The 25262-nt window shown below is 37.2% G+C and overlaps 1 protein-coding gene across 1 annotated transcript; it reads left to right on the top strand.

Annotated features, from left to right (window-relative positions):
- Positions 1 to 668: 668 nt before the first annotated feature.
- Positions 669 to 19318, top strand: CAAP1 (caspase activity and apoptosis inhibitor 1). Its single transcript, XM_010162647.2, has 5 exons — positions 669 to 915; positions 2464 to 2548; positions 3259 to 3334; positions 12930 to 13003; positions 18949 to 19318. The coding sequence occupies exons 1-5, from the start codon at positions 847 to 849 to the stop codon at positions 19290 to 19292; spliced, it is 648 nt and encodes a 215-aa protein (XP_010160949.1). The 5' UTR covers positions 669 to 846; the 3' UTR covers positions 19293 to 19318.
- Positions 19319 to 25262: the final 5944 nt, after the last annotated feature.

Raw genomic sequence — 25262 nt, 5'->3', positions numbered from 1 at the left:
CGTTTTCCCGGGGGTAGGAGATGCGGGGCACCAGCCCAGAGGTGACCCCATCGCGGCTGGGGGGGGTGCTTGCAGGCGTGTGAGCCCGTTTTGGGAGGTTTTGGTGCGTGAGTACAAAAGCTGTCGTGACACGCTTCTCCGTCAGTCGTGCGGCTGCCAAAATGTGTTTCTAGAGGGGTTTTTTGGGGGGGTTTTGCTTTTTTTTTTAACTGTAGAGGTCTCCCACTGACGTATGGAAGCCGTACCTCCTGATACGAAGCTCACTTTTAATCTTGTAAGACTGTGCCGCAGAGGGAATTGTATCCCAATGTCCTTCTGAGCAAAGTAGCTGTAAATTCTGAGGTTAGTGATTTAATTACACAGCACATCAGAGAGATGGATTTATTCTGCCTTAAAGCATGCTTGTGATTCTGTGATATCTAAGCGGCAGCTGCGTATTTGCAGATAATATTTTCCAGATAATTTTTAAAAGTACTTTTTGCCTCTCAAAGCTTTTGAAATTTCCCCCAGCATAACAATACTTTCTGTAACCAAAAACGTAGCTTCTGCAGCACGCTTACCTTGCAAACTGAAACACTGTTTGGAAGCTCGGAAGCTTCGGATGTACCTTGCAGTTATGAAGGGAAAACTATTGCAAGCACGAATTAAATGATAATTTCCTTCTCTAGTTTACTAGAAAATGTGAGATTTGTACTTGCCTTCCTTTATTTTTAGGAAGCAAAATGCAGTGTACTGTCTGGAGAAAAAGTGGAAGAAGCTGAACAACCAAGTGATATAGAAGAAGGAGGATTAGACCTCAGCGTGTCACTCAAGCCTGTCAGTTTCTATATTGCGGATAAAAAAGAAATGCTTCAACAGTGTTTCTGTGTCATAGGGGAGAAAAAACTACAGAAGATGCTGCCTGATATATTAAAGGTACTGAAACATGCTTATTGTTTATATGCTTTTTACAAGCTTGAATGCTTGTGTAACATATATCTCTCAAGTCTATGGACTTCCAGTTCAAAAGCTGCTTGTATATTTCTTAAAGTTTATATCAAGTCTCTGAAAACGAGACTTTTAAATGATTTGATACAGTTATTCCAGTTTGCTCCTTTTTCTACTACTCAGCCACTGCTGAACTGCAGGCTGCTTATTTTTTTACTGTCTGTACTGGTTAGTCAAATGTAAAAGTTTCATAATTACATGGAGTAAATTCAGTAGTGTTGTTCACTCATAAATATGCTTATCTGTTAATAAAATTTTTATTTCTGCTTGTTTCAGGTGAATTTCTTTGTGTGTTGTTAAGTTTATGTCTGAGATAAGGCAATAAAACCCCTTCTTGATAAACAGCTTCTGAAGTTGTAACTTCTGTGGACTTTAGTGGTAATGTTGCTGACTTAGAACAGTCTTTTGACTTTTTGAGTCTTGGGAACTGCAGGACTTAGTAAAAATAAATTAGGCTAGGAGCCTGTGCAGAAGAGGCTGCAGGTAAAATGCCATTTGTGTGGTGTTTGTTACTAGTTTTAACAAACTGTTATGACTGTCTGTCATTCTTATCTGTCATCTTTATCTTTATTAGTCATATTATTAATTAAGTGAGATGACTTCTTCATTTTAAACACTTAGTGAATTGCATACGGTCTCACCCATTTCTCATCTCTGGGAGAAGAAAAGAGATCTGGGGCAGCTGGAGACAGAGGCATTTGAAGGATGTTTGAAAGGAAGTTGCCTGGTGGTGTAGAACCAAACCTACAGTAGGGTTGTCGTGAATGTTACAATATGCTCAGCACTTCCTAATTTTGGTATTTTTCTGTGGTATTGTAGTTCATTTGAAAGTGTGAAATTATCACTGTATTTCACCAAAAGGACACCAAGTAGCATGAAGGGGGTGAAGGTAACGAATATGTATAAGATCCGTGGCAGCATGTGGTATGTATCAAGCATGAGAAACAAATGACAATTTAGCTATTTCTTATATTTTCTTTATTATGACATACAACTGTTGGTGTGTTGTCAATAGCAGTCTTTGCTTCAGTTCATGAACTTGGATTCAACAGTTGGCTGTGGCCTTTGCTGGCTTAATTATGTAATCCACCTGCTCCTGACTGATGGAGAACTAGGAGTAATCAGGGCTACAGTTGTTTGCTGTTTCATGCTTCATACGTATGGCCCAGTATCTCTACTGCTTAGGGCTGCAGCCGCAGTGAAAACTCCAAGCCAAAGGTCAAATAACTGATAGTGTGTATTGCCTCATTTTTGAGGAAAAAACCCCACACGTGCGCTATTTGTGGTAGTTGTCAAAACTGAAACACCTACCTGGTGTTCTTCAGCAGTTACATCAGGGCAGGTCAGAACAGAGAAGAGACTTGCAATCTGAGCTAACTCTTTGTTCGGTACGGTTGGAGTACTACTTACTGTTCATAATTACTCTGTCCTCAGAAATTTTTAGTAGCTCCTGGTCTGTCTTATCTGTCTTCTTAGAACTGTTCCATGGATGAAATCAAAAGGCTTTGCTTGGAGCAGTTGGAGCTGTTATCTGAAAAAAAATTGTTGAAGATACTCGAAGGTATGAATGAAACTTTTATGCACCACCGTACACCAGAGAATAGTCTACCTCTAAACTGGATTTTCACTCTGTTGCTAGCTACTAATATATATATTTATATATATAAATATACACACACTAATAAGTATGTATTTGTATGTGTGTATATTATGTGTGTATATATTAGTATACATATTAGTATTAGTATTACATATATACAAGTGTTAATAGTGTATATATATAGTGTGGGCACACATGTATATATATATACATGTGCTGGTTTTGATCTTTTAAGCTTGGACGAAATTGCCCATGGATTTAGAAGCTATTAGGGACATGTTCAGGAAACAGTAGTATAAGCTTTTCCTTAGTACTAAACTAAGATCAAAGCTTTTGACTTGGTGGTAAAAACAAAGCTAGGAGTGTAGAAGTATTGTTTGAAATCTGCTATTTTAGTTGAACTGGCATTAAGTTGCCTCCTGGTTCTCTGCAGGGCAAGTCTTGACGTGCTGCAATTCCAGTTCAATTGTATTAGCAGTTACACTCATTGTATTCATTGTATTTAAAGAATTCTTGGTGGATCCCTCTGCTCTGCTGAGACACACAGTTCATGTGCTGTTGTAAAGGATCTGACACTTCAGCTTTTCAGTATCTTATTGAATTGCATTGTAATTGAAGCATTAATCATATTACCTGCCTAAATTTTCCTGTTTGAAACTGTGTGTATCTAGGCAAGATTGGAGCTGATTCTGATACTGACGAGGAGGCAGATGGAGGGGACAAGACTGGAGGTGAATCAGTCAGTCAGTGAGTAAAAGATAAAACACTTAAAAACTTAATTTAAGAATACTGAACACTACAGGGATTTTTCATGAGAAGTGATCAAATGTAACATTGAAAGACTCAATTGCTATATCCTTAATTAGGTGATTACTTTAGTTCAATGACAGTGAGCTGTGACTGCTAGCAAGCACTAAATTTATAAACATCACTTTGTCACTTTATAACATTAAATGTGTCTTGAGCACATAACTGGGTTTCATAGTGGTGTTACTGCCCATCAGCTGAGTTGTGGTAATTGAACCTGTGCACACGCCTAGCCTGCAGCAGAAGTGAAGTAAAATGATTTAGTCTTCGAGAGTGAGCTAAAGCAGGTTAAGTAACCCCTTCCCACTTAGGCCAGTGAGTTTAAGTGTGTTTTCGGTTCAGCTGAGGTATATCCTTTCTCTTCCACTCTTCTTTCTGATCCTTCATTCCTGCCCCACTTGAAGCAGCACTGGCACTCACCTGTTCTCATGTTCTCTGTCAGGGACTTGCAGTATGCCCAGAGTTTCAAGAACAAAGGCTTCTGGTTTCTTGGCTGACATCTGTCAGTTTTGTAAAGGGCCAGCACTTTTTAACCTTTTCTTAAAATACTTGCCTGTTTGTTAAAGACAAGTCTCGTGTAGTGTATTGCTGAGTCACTTTATGGTATGAGTGAACTCTTTCCACAATTCCTATGGAAGTAGTGAAGGAGAAAAAGTTACAAGTTATCACCCAGAATGTATCAAATTTTGAGTTTAACTTGCTTATAGAAGGCAAAATAAAAAGCTTTTCTATTTTCACTGCTGACCTGATTACAACTGGTCCAGAGATTCAGTACATAAACTTAATAAACGTCTGAAACAGTACAAGACAATACACCAGTGTTGGGCAGATTAAAGTACCTCTTAGTTGCTGGTTTGGTTAGTTCATTTGGACCTAATAAATAGGAAGAGATGGATGGGAAAAGTAGTGGTAATAATCCAGATTTCACATTCTGGTCATTATTTCTGATATAACAGAGACCTGGTTTCTGATCCTGTCTTTGATTCAGATCAAGTTATGAAGTTACTGAATGAAGTAATTTTATTTGATCACATTTCATCATACATCATACAAATATAGTAGAAAATGGAGTGATACCAAGTTAAGTGATGTTTCAGTTTTTCAAATGTCATCCAGTTTTAATGTACTGACACTATTTTTTCTAGGGTTCCATTTGGAGTTGATTTGTGACTGTATCCTCCCGCTTTGCTATTTATTGCCTCCATCATCTGGGAGTGGTGTCAGTACACCCATTTATGTGGACAATTTTTCTTATTTTGGACATTGCCCTCTGATGGCTATATAATAAAGCAAAATAAAAAATTAAAAACCTACAAAATACACTAAATATCAGGTCTCTTTACGTAAAGGAGTTCCTGTTAAGGGATTGATATTTTGCCAGTGAACTTCTAAACAGAATAAGAAGACAAACCTGCTGGCTAAGGAAATAATGAAAAATGCCCCAAGATTTTGATTTCTGGAGAAGTTATATGATTCTTTTAAGGTCTAATTCACAAGCTCTTTACTATTGCAGAATACATGAAATGTCCTTAATCTTAACGAGGTATGGCAGGATTAGTGCTGCTGGATTTCAGGAAGGTAGTTCTGTGGCTGCAAGGTGTTTCAAAGCTACTGCTGAGACATGTATTTATGACGCTTAGCTACAGTAGATTGAGTAAGTCTTGCTTGTATGCGAAGGAAGTAATGGTTTGAGCTGGTAAAAACCTAAAGAGGGGAAATTGTTGTTGTCAGTTAATGAATAAAACAATAAGGAAAGTAAGCAGGATTTACCTTTTTTTAACTAGTGGGTATCTGAAGGCACTTAATGATCCATTTGCCCATGGCAAGTACGTAAGTTTCAGGAAAACATCATCAACAGGTTCTGAATTGCAATTTGGAAGTCTGCTGTTTTTGCACTGTGCAGATAATAGTCCAGACATAAACAGTGAGTAAACTAAAGTGAGTTGGTGTTGTCTACCTTTTCTCATAGCTGTGTTGAACTACAGCAGAATTAAAACTAATGAAGTTCTTTAACTGTCGCTGCAGTTACCAAAACCTAACAAAACTGGGTCACCTTATGTTGCTGATGAGAAAGATGTGAGCAGTAACTAACAGCAAAATCGAGAAGAAATTGTACTTTTTAAAAAGTAAAAGAAACTGAGGGATGTTGATCTAAGGTATAGAGCAGATTGTTTCCTTTGATGAACAGAATGCTTGTGGTGCCCCTGGTTCTTGTTTCTCTATTTCCATCCTGATAGTTTAATTAGTTTCAGACCCTTCCAAACTGGCCAGGCAAGATATGTTGGTGTAGGAATTGTGGCTTTTCTCCTCCTTTTCATGGAGTGGGTTAAAAAATAGTATGCTACACACATGGAGGCTGTCTTGGAACCTTGGCTCATAGGTTCAGCTGTGTGCTGTCTTTAACAGAAAAACAAAAAGGGAAAGCTGTTTGGGTGATAGAGAAATAAAGGGATAGGAAGAAACAAGTAAAACAAGGGGAAAAAAAAAAAGATAAAGCCCATTGCTCAGTAAGTAGAGCAATATTATGTTTTTACAATGGTAAAATGTCACAAGCCCTTTTTACTAAATAGGCGTAAACTTTGGGCATTTAAATTCACTTTTTTGCAACCTGTGGGTGGATAAATATAAATGCAGGTTTGCAAAACTTCAGAAAAGGGTGTTTCAGACAGAACAGCAACAGGCCAGTCAGTAGGCATGGAGGCTAAAAATGCCACAGTAAAGAAATAGTGAAAACTGCATTGCTAGGCTAACCTGTGGTTGTTTGTAATCATTAATATGGTTTTAATTAGCATCTGAGTTTAAATGGGTGAATTTGTTTGCCCTGGGAAGAGGAAAGACTTTTCAGAATGAAAAAGGCAGTTTCTTTATTTATATTCTCACTGTTCTTCCTAGTTTGTCTTTATTACTTGTGGTTTTCTTGTAAATTACTACTTCTTTCTGCATTCTGTTAATGATGCAACATTAAAGCTTTTTTGTTTTAAATCCGACTTGTCTTAGTTGTTTTCATGGACATATAAATGTGGGAAGGGAAAATGTGAATAGCAAGTCTTACTCTAGTCAAAAATTTTTTGACTGATCAGAAACATCAGTTTTTCTTTCATCCTTTTGAAAACAAAAAGATTTGACTAACTTGTACCTTCAACAATATCCAGCAAAAATCCAGAAAGTTTAAATCAATACATCTGAAGAAATTACAAATATATCAAAATATATAGGCTTTCTTAGAAGGTACAGTTTGTACTGTGTCTTTTTTTTTCCCCCAAAATAGGCAAATACTTGTCTCTGAAGACCTGCTTCCTGTCTGTACTGTCTCAAAGTAGCAAGGAATTAGAGTTTCTTCAGGTACAGGGAAGATGGCAAAATTCAGATGTTTATCTGAAGCTTTTGGGTGGTTTCACATCTGTAATTGTAAATTGAACTTTCCTTCTTCTGATGCACATATCCTCATTCTGCCACCAGAACCAGAAGTCTTGAGACTTGTCCTAAATTTCAACTCTGTAAAAGCTTCACATGCTTCCATTAGCTTCAAAAACGCTTGCTCTGTTAATTTTGTCACCAGCTTCTTCTGGTTAAACAGCAGAAATCCTGGACTAAGCATGCAGAGGAACTGAAAAACAAGGCCTATGTTTGCCAATAACTGGAAATTGCTGTTACAGTAGATACACTTCATTACTTGTGAGTTCTGTGTAGATTTTTGACTGTACAGTTCTCAGATTGTTATTATTGTTTCTGTGTTACTGTCTGCAATGGAAAACCATTCAACCAAGAGAACTGCTGTATACCAAGCTTCTAACTAAATGAGAGATATTTAATGGAAAGCAGTTAGCCAATTAAGGTCCTGTAATACCAAGTAGGCATTCTTCCCATCTCATTCAAAAGGTACGAGCATGTTCTTGAGCTATTTCTTTCCTGTTCCCTGAATTAGCTCTTTAATTAATCTCCAACAGAAGGACTGAAAGTATTTTTTTACTGTAGTAATAAAACATGTATTAAAAGAACAGGCATGCTAATATCATTATACTGATCATGTGTTCGTGTGTATAATGTGAGTAAATAATGGTTTCCTTTTAAAATCTAATGCACTTATGTTTTTCAGTGTCTGAAAATTTTTAGTTTAATATTTGCTCTTTCAAGTGTTTATAGGCTTAGTTACTGCATTGCAGTTATGAGTGCAGTTTTTGCTTGTTTTGTTTTAGTAAAGTTAGAAAGTCTAAAGGCTTGCCTTGTTTTAATGTGTTTTGCTTTTGGGTACTGGGCTGTTCACAAGCATGCAGTTGCCATCTGATATTTACCCTTCTAGGACAGTTTGGTTGTTTTCACCATTTGGGATCACTGAAATTATAGGCTACATGAGTGACTGAACAGATACAATTAGCATTTGGTATCTGTTCGCTGTCTTCTGTTGTCCTGATGTCCTCAAACTTGTAATTGGACCGATGGACCTTTCATAGCTTATTAAACTATTTGATTAGCATCTGTAATTTGGGATACCTTTCCTGAGAAGCACTACTTCATAAAGACTTTTTTTTCCTTCTTTGAAAAAAAAAAATTGCTTGCTGTTCCTTATTTTAGTTCTCATTTGTCATGGAAAGCTACCCTACAAACAGAAATTTACAGGAAGCTTACGAAGACTTGGGACTTCTAGAAATATTTTTTAGACTTGGAACTGCAAAGGCAAATGTTAATTTAGGAAGGTACATCATCTTTATATTAAGAGTAGCAGAGGTAACTGATCTCAAGCCTCACTCCAGAGATTTAGGTGAATGTTTCTTAATGACAATTAAAAGCCCTGTAAGGAACATATCAGCATGACTGTATCTCATGTTGTCAGACTCTCTTCTAGTCCAGTACATTGAAATATTTTTCTGTTACAAAACTTTTCCTGCTGGTCTCCAACTGCAGTTAATCCTGAAGTTTGGAATTGCAGCCACTGGTATTGCAGTGCTATTGTCTTAATTCTTAACCTCTGACCACCATCTGATTTCATAAGCTGTGCTGCTGTCTTACCTCACTCTGCATAGTCTGCTGGAGTTGTGGTATGAAATCACCCTCAAACCCCGATTTCTTTGACAGCTATGCAGATTACTGAAAGTAATAGGTTCTATACAGAATCCAGGTGCATGAGCCCAGGTAAGCATTGCAGTAGCGTGCCAACATGAAAAGCTAGCACAGGGCAAATTTAAATTTACAGCATTTGTCACCAGCAAAGTGTAATAGTAAGCTTCTTTCTACTGAAAAGAACTTACTGTGCAAATGTTGTTCTAGTTAAAAAAACCCCAACACCCTAATGCTGAGTTTCGCTCTTGGAAGAGTGACTTTTAAACTTAACTGTCACCCTGAGGGAGGAGTGTCTTTAAAGACTGATAAAAAGAGAGAGTTCCATATTACTGTGGTCACTTACTAGCATGGTGTGGAAGAAGAGGGTATTAAATTTGTATACTGTGCCTTGATTTTACCTTAGCATATCTTCTGCTCCCGTTATTTGGAGACATGATGTGCTACCTTTTCTTAAATCTATAATGAAGTACAGAAAATTAGGGAAAAAAGTATTTCTTACTAATGAACAAATTAAACGAGGTTAACAAGTTGAGAGCAAAACTGAACTGTGGCCTGAAATGCTCCTGCTTGGCCGCAAGATGGTGCAAAATGCCAATCTATTAAATGAAGCAGTGCAGGTTCACCAGCAATACAGTCCAGTCAGTTCTCAAAGAGTAAAAGGTGTTGTAAAAGTACTTTTGCGTTCTAAAAATTCTTTTGCTGACAGTAGGCAGTCTTTAAAAGAACGTGGTCTTGCTGTAATCAGTGGTAGTGTCAAGGCAACAGGAGGAAACTACAAATTTTGATGTGTGATTTTTATTTTTTTTTTCCAGATGGTATTTTCTTTTTATGCAGCTGTTACAGTAAGTGTAAGTAATTTCACAGCCAGCGTTTGAACCATAGAGGTCAGTCTGAGTTCTCTGTCAAAGAGGTGATTATAATTCCTCAGTGAAATTTGACGTTGGAGCTCAGGGTGATACCAGAGATATGAAGTGTCTTGCCAGGATGCTGTTTGTGCACGATCAGACTTTCCCAAGTGACGCATTGCTGTCCAGCACAGAGATGACTAATCAGTTCAAAATGATGAAGCATGTGTGTGAGGGAGGATGGAGTAGGGGTAGCCTAAGCAGCTTTTGCTCTTATTAATGAGCAGGGTATATCACAATCTTATCCTGGTTGGGAGTTGCATAACTAAGTATAACAAATTCTTAGGGGTTGCTATTAAAAAAAAAAAAAGTGTTTTGTTTTGTTTTTTTTTTAAAAGTTGATTCTTCCAGATCTTTGACCAGTAGCTGGTCCCAGATCCACTTCTCTCTGCAGATGCTGTCACTTAGACATACAAGCCCACAAGGTTTGCATCTCCATGCTAGTTGCCACTAAAGCTTTCTTGTACACACAGGAAGTCTTGAACAGCTGGTGCAGACCCATGATCATCCCCAGTAGCTGAGACTCAGACTTGATCTCTTGGGTATCTAGTGGAGCTGTGGTCCCTCAATTTGCCTACTTGCAGACCGTGGTCTCTTTCAGGAATTTGGCCTCTGATCTTACAGTCTGTTTGGTACCTGTCTCTCGGACCTCTCATCCTACTTGCTGGGTAGACTAGCCTGAGGTTTGCTGGTGAATTACAAGCATCTGCATGCACGCTGATGCATGACATTGGAGTTCCCTGGGGATGTATGCACATTTTTCATTCTGTCTGGTTTCTGGCAGCTCAGTCCTGCAGGCCCCTATGGCCTATGGTCTCCTTTGCAGTTGCTGGCACTTAAGACACACTCGTGCATGCTTATGTACAGAGATTGGTGTCCTCTCATTTGGAAAATGGCTATTACAGCAATAGAGTTCAATAAGAAGGCAGGACAGACTGTGGTGATCAGGTCCAGGGCTTGGCCAGACGAGTGTACTGACCAGCAAACTGTTTATGTGCTGCTGACCTTTTATCTTCTTTTTTTTTTTCCTCTTTTTTTCCTCGCGCTTGTTCTTTTTCAATCTGCCTCAGTCTTTCCCTTTTCTCACCTTTGGTTCTTCCTCTGAACATCCCATGCTGCCTTACACATTCCTACATTCCCCTTAAAATCACCCACCAGTACATTTTATGCAATCCTGAAATGCTGTTCCCCAGCATCCTCCACAGACCCTCTTGCTCCTGTAGACAGTAACACCTTTCAGCCTATAAGGTGATTTCTGTAGCTGACTGCTCTTGCTAGGTTTCATTCCCAGAAGACAACAGGCTGGTTTCTTGCCTTTCACAACCCTAGGAGCACCTCAGGCAGAGTGATCCCTCTGCACTCATGAAGTTACTATGGTTCCTCTGCTTGCCATTTTCTTCTGCTCCTCACTGGGCTTTTGTGCTTAATGGTGACCCAGCATTAAATGCATGACCTAATGGTCAGGACAATACAAGAGAGAACTGAGTGTGGTAAGCCTTGGCAAGTGACAGGAGAGCAAAACCTGAAATTTCTGGGAAGATGTGCTGTGACAGCATTCTGGACAGATTTAGCTGGTGGTGTGGGCTGTCATCTGAATTTACCCCACCCAGTAGTGGAGGTGGACAGGGAAATGTTGCTACCCGGGAGCCTGGCACTATCACAAAGCAAAGGACCAGTTAGTCTTTGGTCCTCAGCTGTGGCCTGGAGCCAGGTGTTGAGAGTGCTGAGAGGGTGTTTCCCTGGCCTAGGCTTTGCAGACTCACTGGAGTGGTAATTAGGGTGTGTCTCAGTTTCTGATCATACAGGTACATGTATGAGTGAAAAAATTTTCCTCACAGCCTGTCCTGTTAAAAAATTGAACATGGTAATGTCATGTTGTCCAGTGTTCCTTTTTCTTCATGACAGCAGGAAGATTGAAACTCTGGTTAGCATGTCTGAACCATCCCATAGGGCAGACCTGATTTTATTTGTTGAATTCTTGGGCTTATTTTACATCTAACAGGTGAGGGCTGTAATCCATCTTTGCAACACCTCTGGCCTTTGTAGTACAAGACTGATGACTGTGATACAAAATAAATGAGCAAACTCTGTGAAGAGGCGAAGTTTAAATAATTTTCTGAAGGGGTTAGTTGTATATACAGAAATTCCTGCTCAGCATGGCTATTTGAACATCTAGTTTTTATCTATTCCTTCTATTTCAGCCCTGCCTGGGAATGGAAAGTCTAACAGAAATTAAAAGGTTGGGAGAATACTTCTTGAGTTGACCAAGTAGGAATGCAAACTGAAAGGATACATACCATTCAGTTCTGGGATTCCTCACTTAAGGTGCAGAACACTTAAAAATCTTTTTTTCACACATGCATGTGCACACACAGTTGCTGTGTGTGTATGGAAACAGCTACACATTCTCCTTCATCAATTATTGCCTGCTACCATATGCATTTATGTTGCAGTGGGTACAAAAAGTGAGAGAAACAGAAGAGTCTATTGATTTATAATCTTCGCTACAACAGAAAAGGAAATGGCAATCAAAATAACTCTGTCTCTCAGACCAAGATGTCTGTTCTCCTTCCTGACATAGCCATTGGACATCTGAAAAAAATACATCTTTGAGAGCATGGGGAAAATAGATTTGTATTCAATTTTAGGAAAAGCTTTCAGGCCATTGCTGAAAAACAAGTTGTTAAAGTCATTATATTTACATCTGTGATACCATAATACTGCTATCCTTCGTATAGTGCTGTTAAACTCCCACAGGCAGGATAGTTTCACTGATTCTGTATTAATATGTATGAAACCAATGCCACACCGACATTCAGGGTAGGAAATGGGCAATTCTACTGTCAGAATAGTCACTATACATGGCAATTGAACTCCTCCTGTGATTCTAGGTCCTTCTACCTTCCTTCTTCATGTCACAGTATTTTCACAGTTTATATAACTAGTTCATGCAAAATGCCTGAAGGACATGAATGTTTCACGGCACTGTCTCTTCCTGCTTGTATAAAGCAGTTGAAACCTCACAGGTCATGGGTAGAAATTGTTAAATAGAAGAAATAGGGAAATGCAGATACTGAATACAGCTTAACAGTTACATTTCATTTTAAAAGGTGGCCCTTTTTGAAACTATGAGATTGTGGTGTAGGAGAAATGGATGGTGGTGGGGTGATGTTAACTTCATGAAAATAGCTTATTGATTTCAAAAGAAAACAGTAAATAGTATTTGAATGCAACTGAAACTATGTTTTTTTCAAATCATTTAACTGTATGACAATTTATTCTGAGTTTTGGATAAAAGCTCATAGAATTACAGAGGGGCTACCAGTGAGGATTGTTATTCTGAAAGGCTAAGATACAGTATAAATATTTGCTTTATCCTCACAAGGCAAAGAAAAGCTCATTCTCTAGTGCTTAGATTGGCGCTCTGTGTGTTGCATTTACCTTTATTCATACTGTAGCAGACCTATTGGCCTTCCATTACATAATTTCCTTAGTTAAAGTAAATGTTTCTTAGAAAAGTTATCTTACATTGTAAAAGATGTAGGTTATAATGTCTTCTTACTTGTTTCCAGACAGGACAACAGTATAGACTCCACTTCTTCTCTGAGAGAAGACAACAAGCTGGAAGGTCAGGAATCAAAACAAGGTATGTCGTAGAGAAAGCTGAAATTTTGTTTTCTTGATGTTGAGCAGTGACTAATTCCAGTCAACTGATAGTCTCTTTTTAACAGTAGCTGCAATCACAGAGAATCATCTGCTTAGAAATCAGCTGGTATAGGGTTACAACTTCTCCTTCGGGCCCAATTCCAGAAAAGGAGAGGGGAACATTTGTAGGAACTTTGGCTTCTTAATTCAGTGAGATTGGAGAGTTTTTTGTGGCTAGAAGCAAATCGCAGCTCTTCAGAGTGTGCTAGTTTAGGTTCTGGAATATGACAGAAACTCTTGCATGGCTCATTTGGCTCTTTCTGTCTAGTTTTTCAGCTGAAGAGGAGCTTCAGTTGTTTCAATTTCTTGCTACACAGGTGATTACTAATACTGCTGTTACCATTTGCTGAATTCTTTGAGAGTCAGTTTTACTTTCTGTTGAGTTGATCGTAAATCTACTCTGTTTTGATATTCATAAGAATCTATTATAATAATTGTTTGCCAATGGACTGCTTGTAATTTAATTCTTTTGTTCAGTCTTGATATATGATACTTTGCTTTGTGCAGTGCTGAGGTCCAGCAGAATGGTGCTTAGCACCCACCACTCCTGATAACTGGTGTATTTTACTTGAAGTCAGTGCCAGTGGAAGTACACACTCAAATATTTGAATTTCTGAGGAGGATCGTTTTGTCTTGTATGTTTTCTCTTTTAAAATGCAAAAATGTAGTGAGTGGGACATTCAGGTGCTGCAGTGATTGACACAAGAGATAATGCAAAAGCAGGTTAAGTTAGTGGTACACATTTGGGTGCCTGCTGTGTGAGGAAACAGTTTTCTTAACCTGCAACAGTATTGTTTTTTATTCCAGTCATTAAATCAGCACCATATAACAACTTCCAGTATTATTTTGTGTGTGAAGCACTAGAATTGTAGGTGTTTCTGTCTCAATCTGTTTGTTTTCATTTGGTCTAGCTCTATGCAGTAACATCAGAAATAGCTTTTCCAATCAAAGAATGTTGCCAATTCTTATAAGCTCTATTTCTCTTCTGCAAAGATCTAACATAATTTGCTTCCTGCAGCTCCTATTTAACAATTCAGAATGTTGTCTAAAAGATATCTCTTGGAATAACTTTGTGAAACACGTTTTTTTTCTTAAGTAATTAGTGAGGGGAATTAGATGGAGAAGGAAGGAGTCATAATAAAAGCATCAAAACTTTTAGGAGCAGGTTGCTCTGGCTTTGTGAGGAATGCTGTAAATGTTGCTTGTTGTACTGTATGGAGTGACCTTAGAACTGACAGATTTCCTGCAGAACTCTTCCACTTTTGTATTATCAAAGGGAATTGATGACTATTGCAAGTGATTGCTTCGTTGTTGTTTTTTCTGATTTAATCAACTAGAGTATCATGATGACTTTGGGCTATAACACTTGAGAGTGGCTTCTCTCAAGATGTTAGCTTTAAAGAGCTTTTGAGAATATCAGTATACATTTAAAAATACAGCTCTAGTCATTCTGCTGAGCTGCAGCCTGTGATGCTATGGGAAAAAACAGAACGAGAGGATAAGCAAAAGTGGATAAAATAAAATTAAGAAACGGAATTAAATGTGCTAAAATGCACTTTGTGACTGTAGCTGAAGGAAAAAGTAAGAGTTATCAAAATGAAAAAGATAATGAGAAATGCCAACCATGGTCTTTATTACTGGATAAAATTACAATTGCAAAAGAGGGAAATTAAGCCCATCAGATAATGAAACATCTGTAGGGCAATGAGCTTGTATAAACACTGTATTATACGGTTTTGGAGGCTCCAAATTCTGAATGGACCCCAAAGCAGCCTTGTCCAGCTTTGTGGTTCATACTGATTCTGGGACAGCCATGAATGACTGTTAGTGTTTTGTTTCTGCTTAATATGTGACCAGTACCAAAAGAAATCCTGTGGTGGGTTGACCCCAACCAGCAGCAGGCACCCACCAATCACTCAGTTACTCCTTCCCCAGTGGGCTGGGGGACGTGATCAGAAGCAAGGAAAGCAAGGAAATCTTATGGGTCAAGATAAAGACAGTTTAATAAGTGAAGCAAAAGCTGTCCACTGAAACAAAGCAAAATAAGGGATTTATTCACTACTTCTTATTGGCAGCCAGATTTTTAGCCACTTCCTGGAAAGCAGAGCCTTGGCATGTGTAACACTTACTTGGGAAGACAAATATCATAACCATGAGCATCCCTCTTTCTTCCCTGAGCTTTTATTGCTGAGCACAGTGTCATATGGTAGAGAATATTCCTTTGGTCAGTTGGGCTCAGCTGTCCTGGCTGTGTATCCCTCCCAGCCTCTTGCTGACCCCCAGCCTACTCCCTATGGGGTCAGAGTGAGAAACTGTGGAAGCATTGTTCATCACTAGCCTAAACACTGGTGTGTTATCAGCACTGTTTCAGAAACAAATCCAAAACAGCAGCATGCAGGCTGCTGTGAAGAAAATGAACTCCATCCCAGCCAGACCCACTACAAAGTCAGTGAATTGGGATGAGTATGCTCAGAAGTTAACTTTCAGGCTTTGAACTACGATCCATTGATGCACCTATTTTTTGATCCATGGAAATGCTGCTTGGTTGAGTAGTGTGTCAGGTAAATACTGACTGATGCCATGCAGCAAGACAGGAGAATTTCCATTTCTTAATTCTTAAGAATTTCAATTTCTTAATTCCCATTTCTTTGATCTTTCACATACTTTGTGTCTGGCAAGGTAAAGTTGAAAAGATAGTGTTCAAAGTTGATTTGATAGTTCGGGAGATAGGCAAAATAAACTGTACCTGAAACTGAAATGTTAATCTTGATTTTACTGTCACAGTTGGAACAGGACAAAACTACCTAGGATTGAAGGAAGCCCTGGTATGTTCATATCTTGAGTACTTTTTGTACACACTGCTGTGAGGAGAGGTTTTTATAGCTTCAGTAGAATTTATGTTTTAGGCTTTCAGTTTTTATTGCTTGAAAATTGTGATTTATCTTACAAAAAATAAAACCGGAAAGTTCTCTGTAAACTTCATCGATGTGGCTTATCTTACATTTTCCAGAGTTGAATTTGCTTTCTTGCCAGCTTTGATTAGAATGTTGGAGGTGCCACATATGTGAGCTGTGTGTGTTCCCATGTATACACTGTATTTATCAGTATGATGGTCAGTTTTTGCAACCTAGTAAAACAGTGTTACGAGGTACTGGGTTTATAACTATGTAGGATCCTACATCAGGAGTGCATTCTCAGTCAGGGTAACAAGCAGTATTCCTGAATCGAGATTTAAATGCTGTGACAAATCTTAGCCTGTCATCAGGAGTGAATATCTGAATTTTTTTTTAAAGTCTGTATAGTAAAAAAATCCTAAATCCTGAATCAATAAAACCCTCAGAGTTGTGTTTTAAAATGTTACTATCGTTTATAAAACCACTTTGAAATATTTTTTTTGTCAATAAAAAAATCCTTTCTTTTTCTTTCTTAAGCAGAGAAAATGCATTTATAGCTTTCTTAGTAGTCAGTATTGATTTTTTTCTACACCCTCAGGATATCAGGAATGTCGTAAACCCCAAGAAAAGTAGGTCTTTCCTAAGGTTTTTCTGCACTGCTCATGAGTTAAAACCAAATGCATGCATGTGCCAAAAGGGGTTTTTGAATGTTTTAGGGAGAGTAATATTTTTCTAAAACCTTATTTGTTTTTCCTTTAAAATAAAAATGGTCTCTTTTAAGGTTGGTTGCCTAAACTGATTTTGAACAAAGAACAAGTTAATTTTTCTAATCCATACTCTACTGCGTGTCTTTGTACAGAACTTCCACCTAGTGTGAGGGGTTTGCACAAAAACTCAAGAAGAAAATACAAATCACTGAGGATCAGGAGTTTTTTTACATTTCACGCTTGTGTTTTTGAGAAGTCTCACATTCTTTTTGTTGCATTTTAAAATTATTTAGTGTCTAATAAAATACACTAAAATATTAATAGCATAAAACAGAAACTTCTAAAAATTTCATTTTAAAGATGCTTTATTCTTTTTTGAAAGAGGAGAGAATTGTTTGTATTGGATCTGAAACCCACGTCAGAGGAACATTCTTATGAGACGAATCATTAAAAAAATATTTCCAGAAGTTTTCCAACAGTAAAACATTAAATATGAGCATCTTGAGCAAAAAAAACAATGATAGGAAGATAATTAGTTAATGGTTTTAAAAGCATAGGTCTCTGCTCTGTAGACTGCATTATCAGTGTGGGTTTTTTTTGTAATCAGTAAGATTCTGATTACCTGATATTAAAAAAGAGCAATTCACAGCAGAAGTACTTGCTTGGGTTTCCAGTATATTGGTTGTTTTGTTGTTGAGCAATCCTTGCAAATCAGTACTTCTAGCCCTGCAGATTTGAGGTTCAGGCACCAAAGGTATGGATGGATGAAATTAGGAATTCTAAAAGAAATAAATTTAACAGTTTGGTGAAAGATAATATTTCAAAGCCAGATGACAACATACTAATTTTAAGAAGCAGAGACTCAGGGAATTGTTTAGGTTAGAAAGGCTGTTTTGAGATCATTGAACCCAATGCCCCTGCTCAAGCAGATCAGCTAGAGCAGGTTGCTCAGGACCACCACGTGCTGTCAGGTTTTGAATATGTGTAAGGATGGAGACTCCACAGCTTCTCTGGGGAAGCTGCTGCAGTGTTTGACCACCCTCACAATAAAAAAGTTTTTACGTGTCTTCAGATGGAATTTCATGTGGTTTAATTTTTGCCCATTGCAACTAGTCCTGTCATTGTGCAGTACTGAGAAAGAGTTTGGTTCCCATGTTTTGATGCTCTCCCATGGAGAATTAAAGAAAAATTAAAAAAAACCCCCAATTTTGCAGTACTGTATGAATATATATTAAATAAATGATTTTTTTTATATAGAGAGGATCATTATAGACTGAAGTTGCTTACATAGAAATGTAAACTTTCTTTGAATCTTCATTATAAGAAATTATATGTATTTCAAACCCACAAATCTTTAGTTCTGAACCCTCATTATTTATTAATAGGGAACACAGCCATACCTTTGGATAGTGGTAATACCAAAAGCAACTATAAATTGAATCAGTAACTTTGCTATCATCTGACTGTAAGTTGTTCATTTGAAGCAGGAACCAATTCTACTGTAAGTTTCCAGTTTCCACAGATGCAAAGGCTGGTGGAGGACTAATAATTTCTGAGGCCTTTGTGTCAAAAGCAATAGTCTCTCTGTAGCCAAATTGTTAGAACAGTTACTCAGGATCTCTTCAAGTTTTGCTTTTATTTTATTGCAGTGCCTCTTCTAATTACTTTTTTAAGAATAAGCTCCAACTTTTACCCAACTTTAAAAGCTAATGCCATAGCTTTCCCCATCTTTTTACTGAGTTAAACACGTCTGAAATACTTCTGATAGATTATAAATAGATGGACTATAAGTAGAATTTCTGTTAATTTTTGTTAACACTGTGCCTGTGCCTGACTGTAGTGTCTCATTCCTTTTAAAATACATAAAATAGTTTAAAAGTGTCATTTTTAAAATTGCATTTTGAAAACTAAGTTTACTTTAAAGATATTAAACAATAATAAATTTTCACTGCAGAATCTTCCTTATGATATAAAACTTCATGACATTTTAATTAGGAAAATAGATTATGTAACTCTATAGGACAGAGTAAATTTTCCTGGTACTGCTGCTTTGCTATACTGCATGTTTTTCTACATTGGCATACAAACGCGTTAACACTTGTCTAAATTAGATCAGCCTTAAAAGTTGGAGGAGAAAAAGAAGAGGAATGAGTTGTCTTAAATTCATAAATCTTTTTTCCACTTTCCTAATTTGCAGAGAAACACTTTAAACAGAAGTGATTTTGTAAATTGGAGGAGAAATGATTCTGTCAGGTGACTACATAATTGTTACATTTGTGTTACAGGCAAGGGAGAAGATAGCGACGTCCTCAGCATAAACGCAGATGCGTATGATAGTGACATAGAAGGCCCGTGCAATGAAGAAGATGGCCCAGATGTGCAAGAAAACACTGTCAGAAGTGAAGCTGGTCAGATAGATGACCTTCAGAAGGACATTGAGAAGAGTGTGAATGAGATACTGGGGTTGGCAGAGTCCAGCCCCAAGGAGCCCAAAGCAGCCACCTTAGCTATTCCTCCGTCACAAGATGTTCAGCCATCAGCACAGCAACTGGAGCTTCTAGAGCTTGAGATGAGGGCCAGAGCTATTAAGGCTCTGATGAAAGCTGGTGATGTGAAAAAACAGCCCTGAGAATGTTTAATTTTTAGTATTTGTTTGGAAGGATGTGATGTCTGTTCTCTTCAGTGCTAAAGTTTATTTGAGTTCCGTATGAGGTTCCTCATTCAAACCCTGTTGTGTGTCCTGACCCATGGCTTAAGCCGTTGATAGTTGGTTTCATTACCCTTAGTGCACTGCTTCCATGACATGAACAGAGTGGTTTGATGCTTCACTGAGGTCAGTCTCTTTGTGCTGGTTTATCTCCTCAAGGAGTCACACAATATATAATGCTATGCCAGGAACATGGTGCCTTCCAGAAAGATTAGGAAAACCAAGTTCTTTATAACCCCATGGTTAGAAATTATCAGCTATTTTATTTATTAGCAACTTGATAAAGTACTTGAGAAACTTGATTTATATGTACTTCATTAAAAATACCATTTTTAAGAGGTCTTTTGTTGTGTGACTGCCTTTAGCAGTCTGTGATGGGATTTGAGATTGCTTATTTCTCCTTGGGGCCCAGCTTGTCATAATGTAGCTATTCTAGTTAAAATGAATGATGATTCACTTAAAAGCATACTTAATTTTTATCAAGTTGAATTCCTAAAGGGAGGGATTTTTTGATTTCAAATAAACAGTTGAACCATGTTATATTCAGAGTTATGAAAGTGCCTGAAAGTGACAAATACCAGAGTTTTTATACTGTTGGTTCATGTAATTTTGTCACTCTGCTGTTTATCTTCTATGTCGTAACTGAAATAAATAATGCAGAGTTTGTTCTTGACTGTGAAGCTTTTTTCTTGAATATTTGGTATAGTATTTAGGGCCATGCAGCAAATCCGACTATTTAAAAGACCTTGAGATTTAACTGATGTACTCATTTCATATCCCCTGTAAATCGGAAAATCCACTTAATTTCAGTGTGTATATATATATATATATATTTTTTTTTTTTTTAGAAAAGGCATTTATTTATAAGGTTTTAAAGTAATATTTCTACTTTTATCCATTTAAAGGGTATTTCTTTGGAAGTAAACTGTATTGTGGGATTAATTTTCCTGTCTGTGATTTCTTACAATTAAAATAATTCTGATTTTGTTTAGAATTAGTGCTCGTTTTATACTTGGCTGCTAAGCAAATACATATTAAAATATTAGTGTTTTTGTTGGGTTTTTTTTACATACACACACAAATTAATTTTTTTTTATGGTATAAAGTTTACGAGTGTGGTCCTTGTTAAATAAAATGATGCATGGAATATTGTTGTCACTGAAATTGGGAAATAAACTCCTTAACACCAACGTAGCCTTAAGAAGCAGGCACTTTACTACGGCGCCGGATGCACGGGGGATCGCTCCGCCTGCCATGTGTACTGACTTGTCTCTCCACAAAAGCTTTATTCCATCAAAATATGCGTATTCTTTACTTTTCCAAGAAGTCATTAACATGATTCATTACATTTCCAGGAATTCATTACTATATGCAAATGTCCTTTGCACATGCACACTTCCTATCTCTGATGGTCGTCATCACAGTGTCCTTTGGTTGTACTTTTCCTTTGCCTGCGTTTGGTTCTTTCCTGGGCCTGTCTCCAGCACTTCTGTCTACCTTGTCCCCAGGACTTGGCTCAACACGTTCTCTTGTCACATCCCAGTGGTCAGTAAAACAAAGAGTCTTAATGCTTCTATGAACACTAAGGCAATAAATTTCAATTTCTGAAACTCGATAACGAAGATGCATTGTTCTTCACTTCAGTGCTAAGTTAATGATTAGAACAGACCTGGGACTTTACAGTCTCTTCTTGGTGAGGTTTCTGTGATTACCTAGTTCTGATTTAACAATCCTAACTTATACATTATGCTTTACAGTTTTCTACTTCTTAATTAAACCACATTCTTCTATATAATCAAATTTTGATTACTTTATCAGAGTACTTGCAGCATTGTTAATCCTGATTTTTCCCTTGGTTGTTACTTTTAAAGCAAATTAGATACTTTGCAACAGTAGCATAGATAATTTCCACATGCTATTTTGTAGTATTACTGCAGACCTTGTTCAAGTATTATATCTTGAATATTTTTGCAAGGTTTATAATTTTTATCCCTTTATTCTTTTTTTTTTTTTCCCTTTACTCTCTCTTTTCCCCATTTTCCCCTCCCTTTTAATCACTTTTCTACCCTTTTCCCTGTCTTTATTGGTAGTCAAATTGTCTTTAGTAGCAATCTTCTTATATATTTCTTAAAGTGTGATTGATTTCCTCTAGAATCAACAGTATTGTGAGTAAAATGGTAGCAGAATAGTGCAGTGTAAATTTGATTATAAACTAAAACCTTCATTACGTACAGCTGAGAAAATTATAGTGTGCATTCAGTAAGTGATGGCAGTGACCTGAGGAAATTTCATCTAACTCTAATCAGTTACCCACAGCAACAACATTTTTCTATTATTTTTTAACAAATGGAGGATGTAAGTTAGTATATCCGTATATATCCAATTCAAAAGGTAACTTAACTGTCTGGGAACACGTGTACGTTGTCTTCAGTTAATTTCATTTAGCTGTTTGGTGAACTTGTGATTTATTTGAGTACAGAAAAGCAAAAGCAGATAATTAGAAAAAGTTGATTGACAAAATCTAGATGTGCTGTCTTGTTCTTTGTAAAGTCATAGGCTAGTGGAACTATGTTAGACTGTAAAAACAAGTTTTACTGCTGCTATACTTGGGTCCTTAAGGCACTGAATACCTCACTGCTTGCTGTGGAAACAAAAAAGCTCACCTGCAAGGACATTTTCATCCTAGTCCTGCTGTGCAACATTATGTACCTCAACCAACAGGAAATTTGTTCCTTTTTGTTTCCCTCTCTTCTTTCATGTCAAGATTCATTTGCCAGTTCTACAATCTGCCATAGCATTGATGAGGCTTGCAAAATCACCAGCAATATGAATAAACAAAAATCAGTCCTTGATAATGAAGAAAAATGTACAGTACAGTAATAGTTGATTGATAGGATCAGTGTTTACAGATGTGTATCTTTCCTTTTTTTACTTGTACTCCCAACACTTGCTGTTTTACCCCCTGCAGAGCTGATGCCTTGCTGACTCCGTACTCCTGCAGTGCAGCTCCCGTGTATTTCTGCCAGCTGCTGAACAGCAAAGGGTTACTTCATGCAGAAGCCGTGCCTTGGTGAGGTGTAACTTAGGGTGTCTTAGGAAAGCTGAATGTAAATCACATTTAATTAGAAATACATTTCCTATGCCGCCAGAAGAACTGATACAGGTGAGTGTACAAAGTCCATTCAGTGGTGTCGCAGAACAATGCATTTGCAGTTGTTTGGCAACAAGGAGATACTCCTGGAAGTGATGATAAACTAGAACTTAGTTCTACTGACCACTTGCTGGAAGTATATGGCATTTATTGCTGGACTGAGCTTCATTTTCTGTTTGGTTTTCCAGGTCACCTTGAGAAGTTCACATTTTGTAGTGTGTTGAAGTGTCAAAGGTTATTATTTCAAGGTCTATATCAAGAAATAGGATATGCTAACTCTACTATGTAGTGTGATAAAGATGAAACAGGTTTCCTATGCATATGACAGAAGATTTGTAATTGCAGCCTAATTAAATTTGAAATTAAAAGAGGAGAATTATTCCGAGAAAATTAAATTAAGTTGTTTACGAAAATAAAAAAATATCTCTCAAAAGAGACACTTCAGGTAACTGATTACATGAAGTGCTGATTCATTTTTAGGATATTGTACTATTACTGCTTAGATTAAGGCTCAGCTGCTTAGGATCAGCTAAATTATGTGGGTTCCTGCATCGATTTGTGCACAGTTAAAAATATCCAGTATATTTAAAATATCTATTATACAACTTTTTGTTGTTCACTTTTAAATATCTCTTTGATTTTTTTTCCTTGAAAAATAGATTTAATATTTCACTTGAAGGAAGAGGCAATTTGTATGTAAAATGCAGTCATGAATTATTTATGAAACCTTAAAATAATTTTACTGGTTTTTGATCAACCACTTTGTTGGGAAAAAAATGTTATGCATTGAGTGTTGGTCAGCATGAGGAAAAAGATCCTGATTATATTCTGGACTGCAACAGAAATATTCTTTAATGAATTTTGTCTGTCCTTATAGATGAAGCGCAGTGCTTTTTTGAGGAGGAGGCTTGATTGTGTTTGTATTAGGTAACTAAAAAGGCGTGACTCCCCAGAGAGCCAAAAGTATCTATTATTTCTCTTCAGAGGTTTTGATGTTATTTTTTATGGTGATTTCATAGAGAATAATAATTAGACTTTAAGATGCCACTTTTCAGAGACAAATCACAAGTATTCCCTCAGAAAAGAATTAGTTCTGTTTGTAACACTCTTCATTACGGTATTTGCTCTCAAAATTATTTTGCCTAAGAGAGTTCCTTGTGTAGCTTTTTTTTTTTTTTTCCTTTTTTTAAAGCTATGTTACAAAATATGTTCTTTACTGTTTAAAATTATTTTAATTATTAAGCCCAGTGAATGGAAGTTTTGATCACTGACTTCAGATTGCTTTGAAGTACACACAAAGGTAGCATGTGGGGAATCAAATCATCTGTGTGGCAGGTTTAAGATGCTGCTGTCCTAACTGGATACTGTTGTAATGCCACATTAAACGTGAGCAGTGTGGCACTGTGTGGTCAACCTCACCCAGTGAGGCACTGGATCACTTTCCTGCAGCGCTGTCTGTATTTGAGGGAGCACGGTTTCAAGAACAGCAGCCATCGTGGAGGAGCCCTGTAATGGGACAAGAAGTCTGTCTCTTCACCAGCTGTTTCCTTACACAGACACAGATTTAAAGATCATGGGCGGTTGCTTGGTTATTACTACTATTTTTTAAATATTAGTCGACAAAAGCAGTTGTCTTAATTACTTCATTTAGATCTGTGGATAAAGCATGTCAGTCAGGGGTTTTCTAAAAAACAGCATAGTAATATGGTGTTTTACGTGCCCATCTTAAAAGCACTGATTTAGCTTTATGAGATCAGTGCCACTGGTAAATGTGCCTTTTTCACAGAAGATAATTGATGATTAATTGTGAAATAGGTGCTTTAGTGAGGAAGAGAGATGAGGTGGTTAACTGATGCAGAAACAAAGAACAGCAGCATAACTTTAGTAGCATAGACACAAAATTAAGAACTGATTATGAAATCCTGCAATTTAGTCTCAGTAATATATACTTTCATGTTTATTGCTAAGTCAATCTGCAGTATATGGGGAGAAAAAAAAAAAAACTTGTTCACCTTATGGCTAATGTATGTGTTAAAATACTGGATTTTTTCTTTTTTTTTTGGTCAAATCTTATGTTTCATGGGCCTTTCTTGGCATTAATATTAAAATATGTAAACAGAATACATAAAAGGTAAAGAAAAATCTGAAGCTTGTAAAAAGGTTTAGCCACATCAAACTGTCTCTGTAGTCAGACAGGGAAAGACCCCAAAAGCATAAATGTAAATATTGCATGGTTTTTAAATTGTAGAGCACAAGTAACCGTCTCTGTTGGAAAAAAAGGCGCGTGTTCGTTCAGTGCATCATTGCTTTCTTAAGTACATGGGAAAATGTCCTTTTTCGTGGGGTCTGTCTTGATTATTGTCAGACTCAAAACTGAGTTTTCCTCTTTTGTATCTAATGGTTCTGCAAAGTTATTCGAGATGAGTATTTTACACTGTGAATTGTCAAATCTATGATGTTGCATCACATCTTCCATTTTCTGACTCTGGTCAATCTTACAAAATCTCAGTTTTTCCTTCCTGGAATACTGTGTGCAGTTCTGCGTGTCTGTATTGAAAACATATCTATTGGGAGTGCAACAAATGCAGACAAAGACTTCTAAGGTCACCAGAGGAACAGAGGACATGAGACATGACTAGAAAAGTTTGTTTTGTCCAAGCATGTTGGAACTTGCCTGTAAAGACAGGCAGAAATAGAGTAATGGGAAAGATATTCAAGCTGAATATGAATATTGGTGGGGA

This window comes from Antrostomus carolinensis, unplaced genomic scaffold, assembly GCF_000700745.2.
Source record: "Antrostomus carolinensis isolate BGI_N321 unplaced genomic scaffold, ASM70074v2 scaffold12882, whole genome shotgun sequence".
NCBI lineage: Eukaryota > Metazoa > Chordata > Aves > Caprimulgiformes > Caprimulgidae > Antrostomus > Antrostomus carolinensis.
This window is presented reverse-complemented; position numbering and strand designations above follow the sequence as displayed.

What these genes read in the sequence shown, in the direction of transcription:
- CAAP1 (XM_010162647.2), top strand. Translation starts at nt 847, where the DNA reads ATGCTTCAACAGTGTTTCTGTGTCATAGGGGAGAAAAAACTACAGAAG. An exon ending in TGCTGCCTGATATATTAAAG is followed by an intron (nt 916 to 2,463) that starts GTACTGAAACAT and finishes CTGTCTTCTTAG; the next exon opens with AACTGTTCCATGGATGAAAT. An exon ending in AGGTCAGGAATCAAAACAAG is followed by an intron (nt 13,004 to 18,948) that starts GTATGTCGTAGA and finishes TTTGTGTTACAG; the next exon opens with GCAAGGGAGAAGATAGCGAC.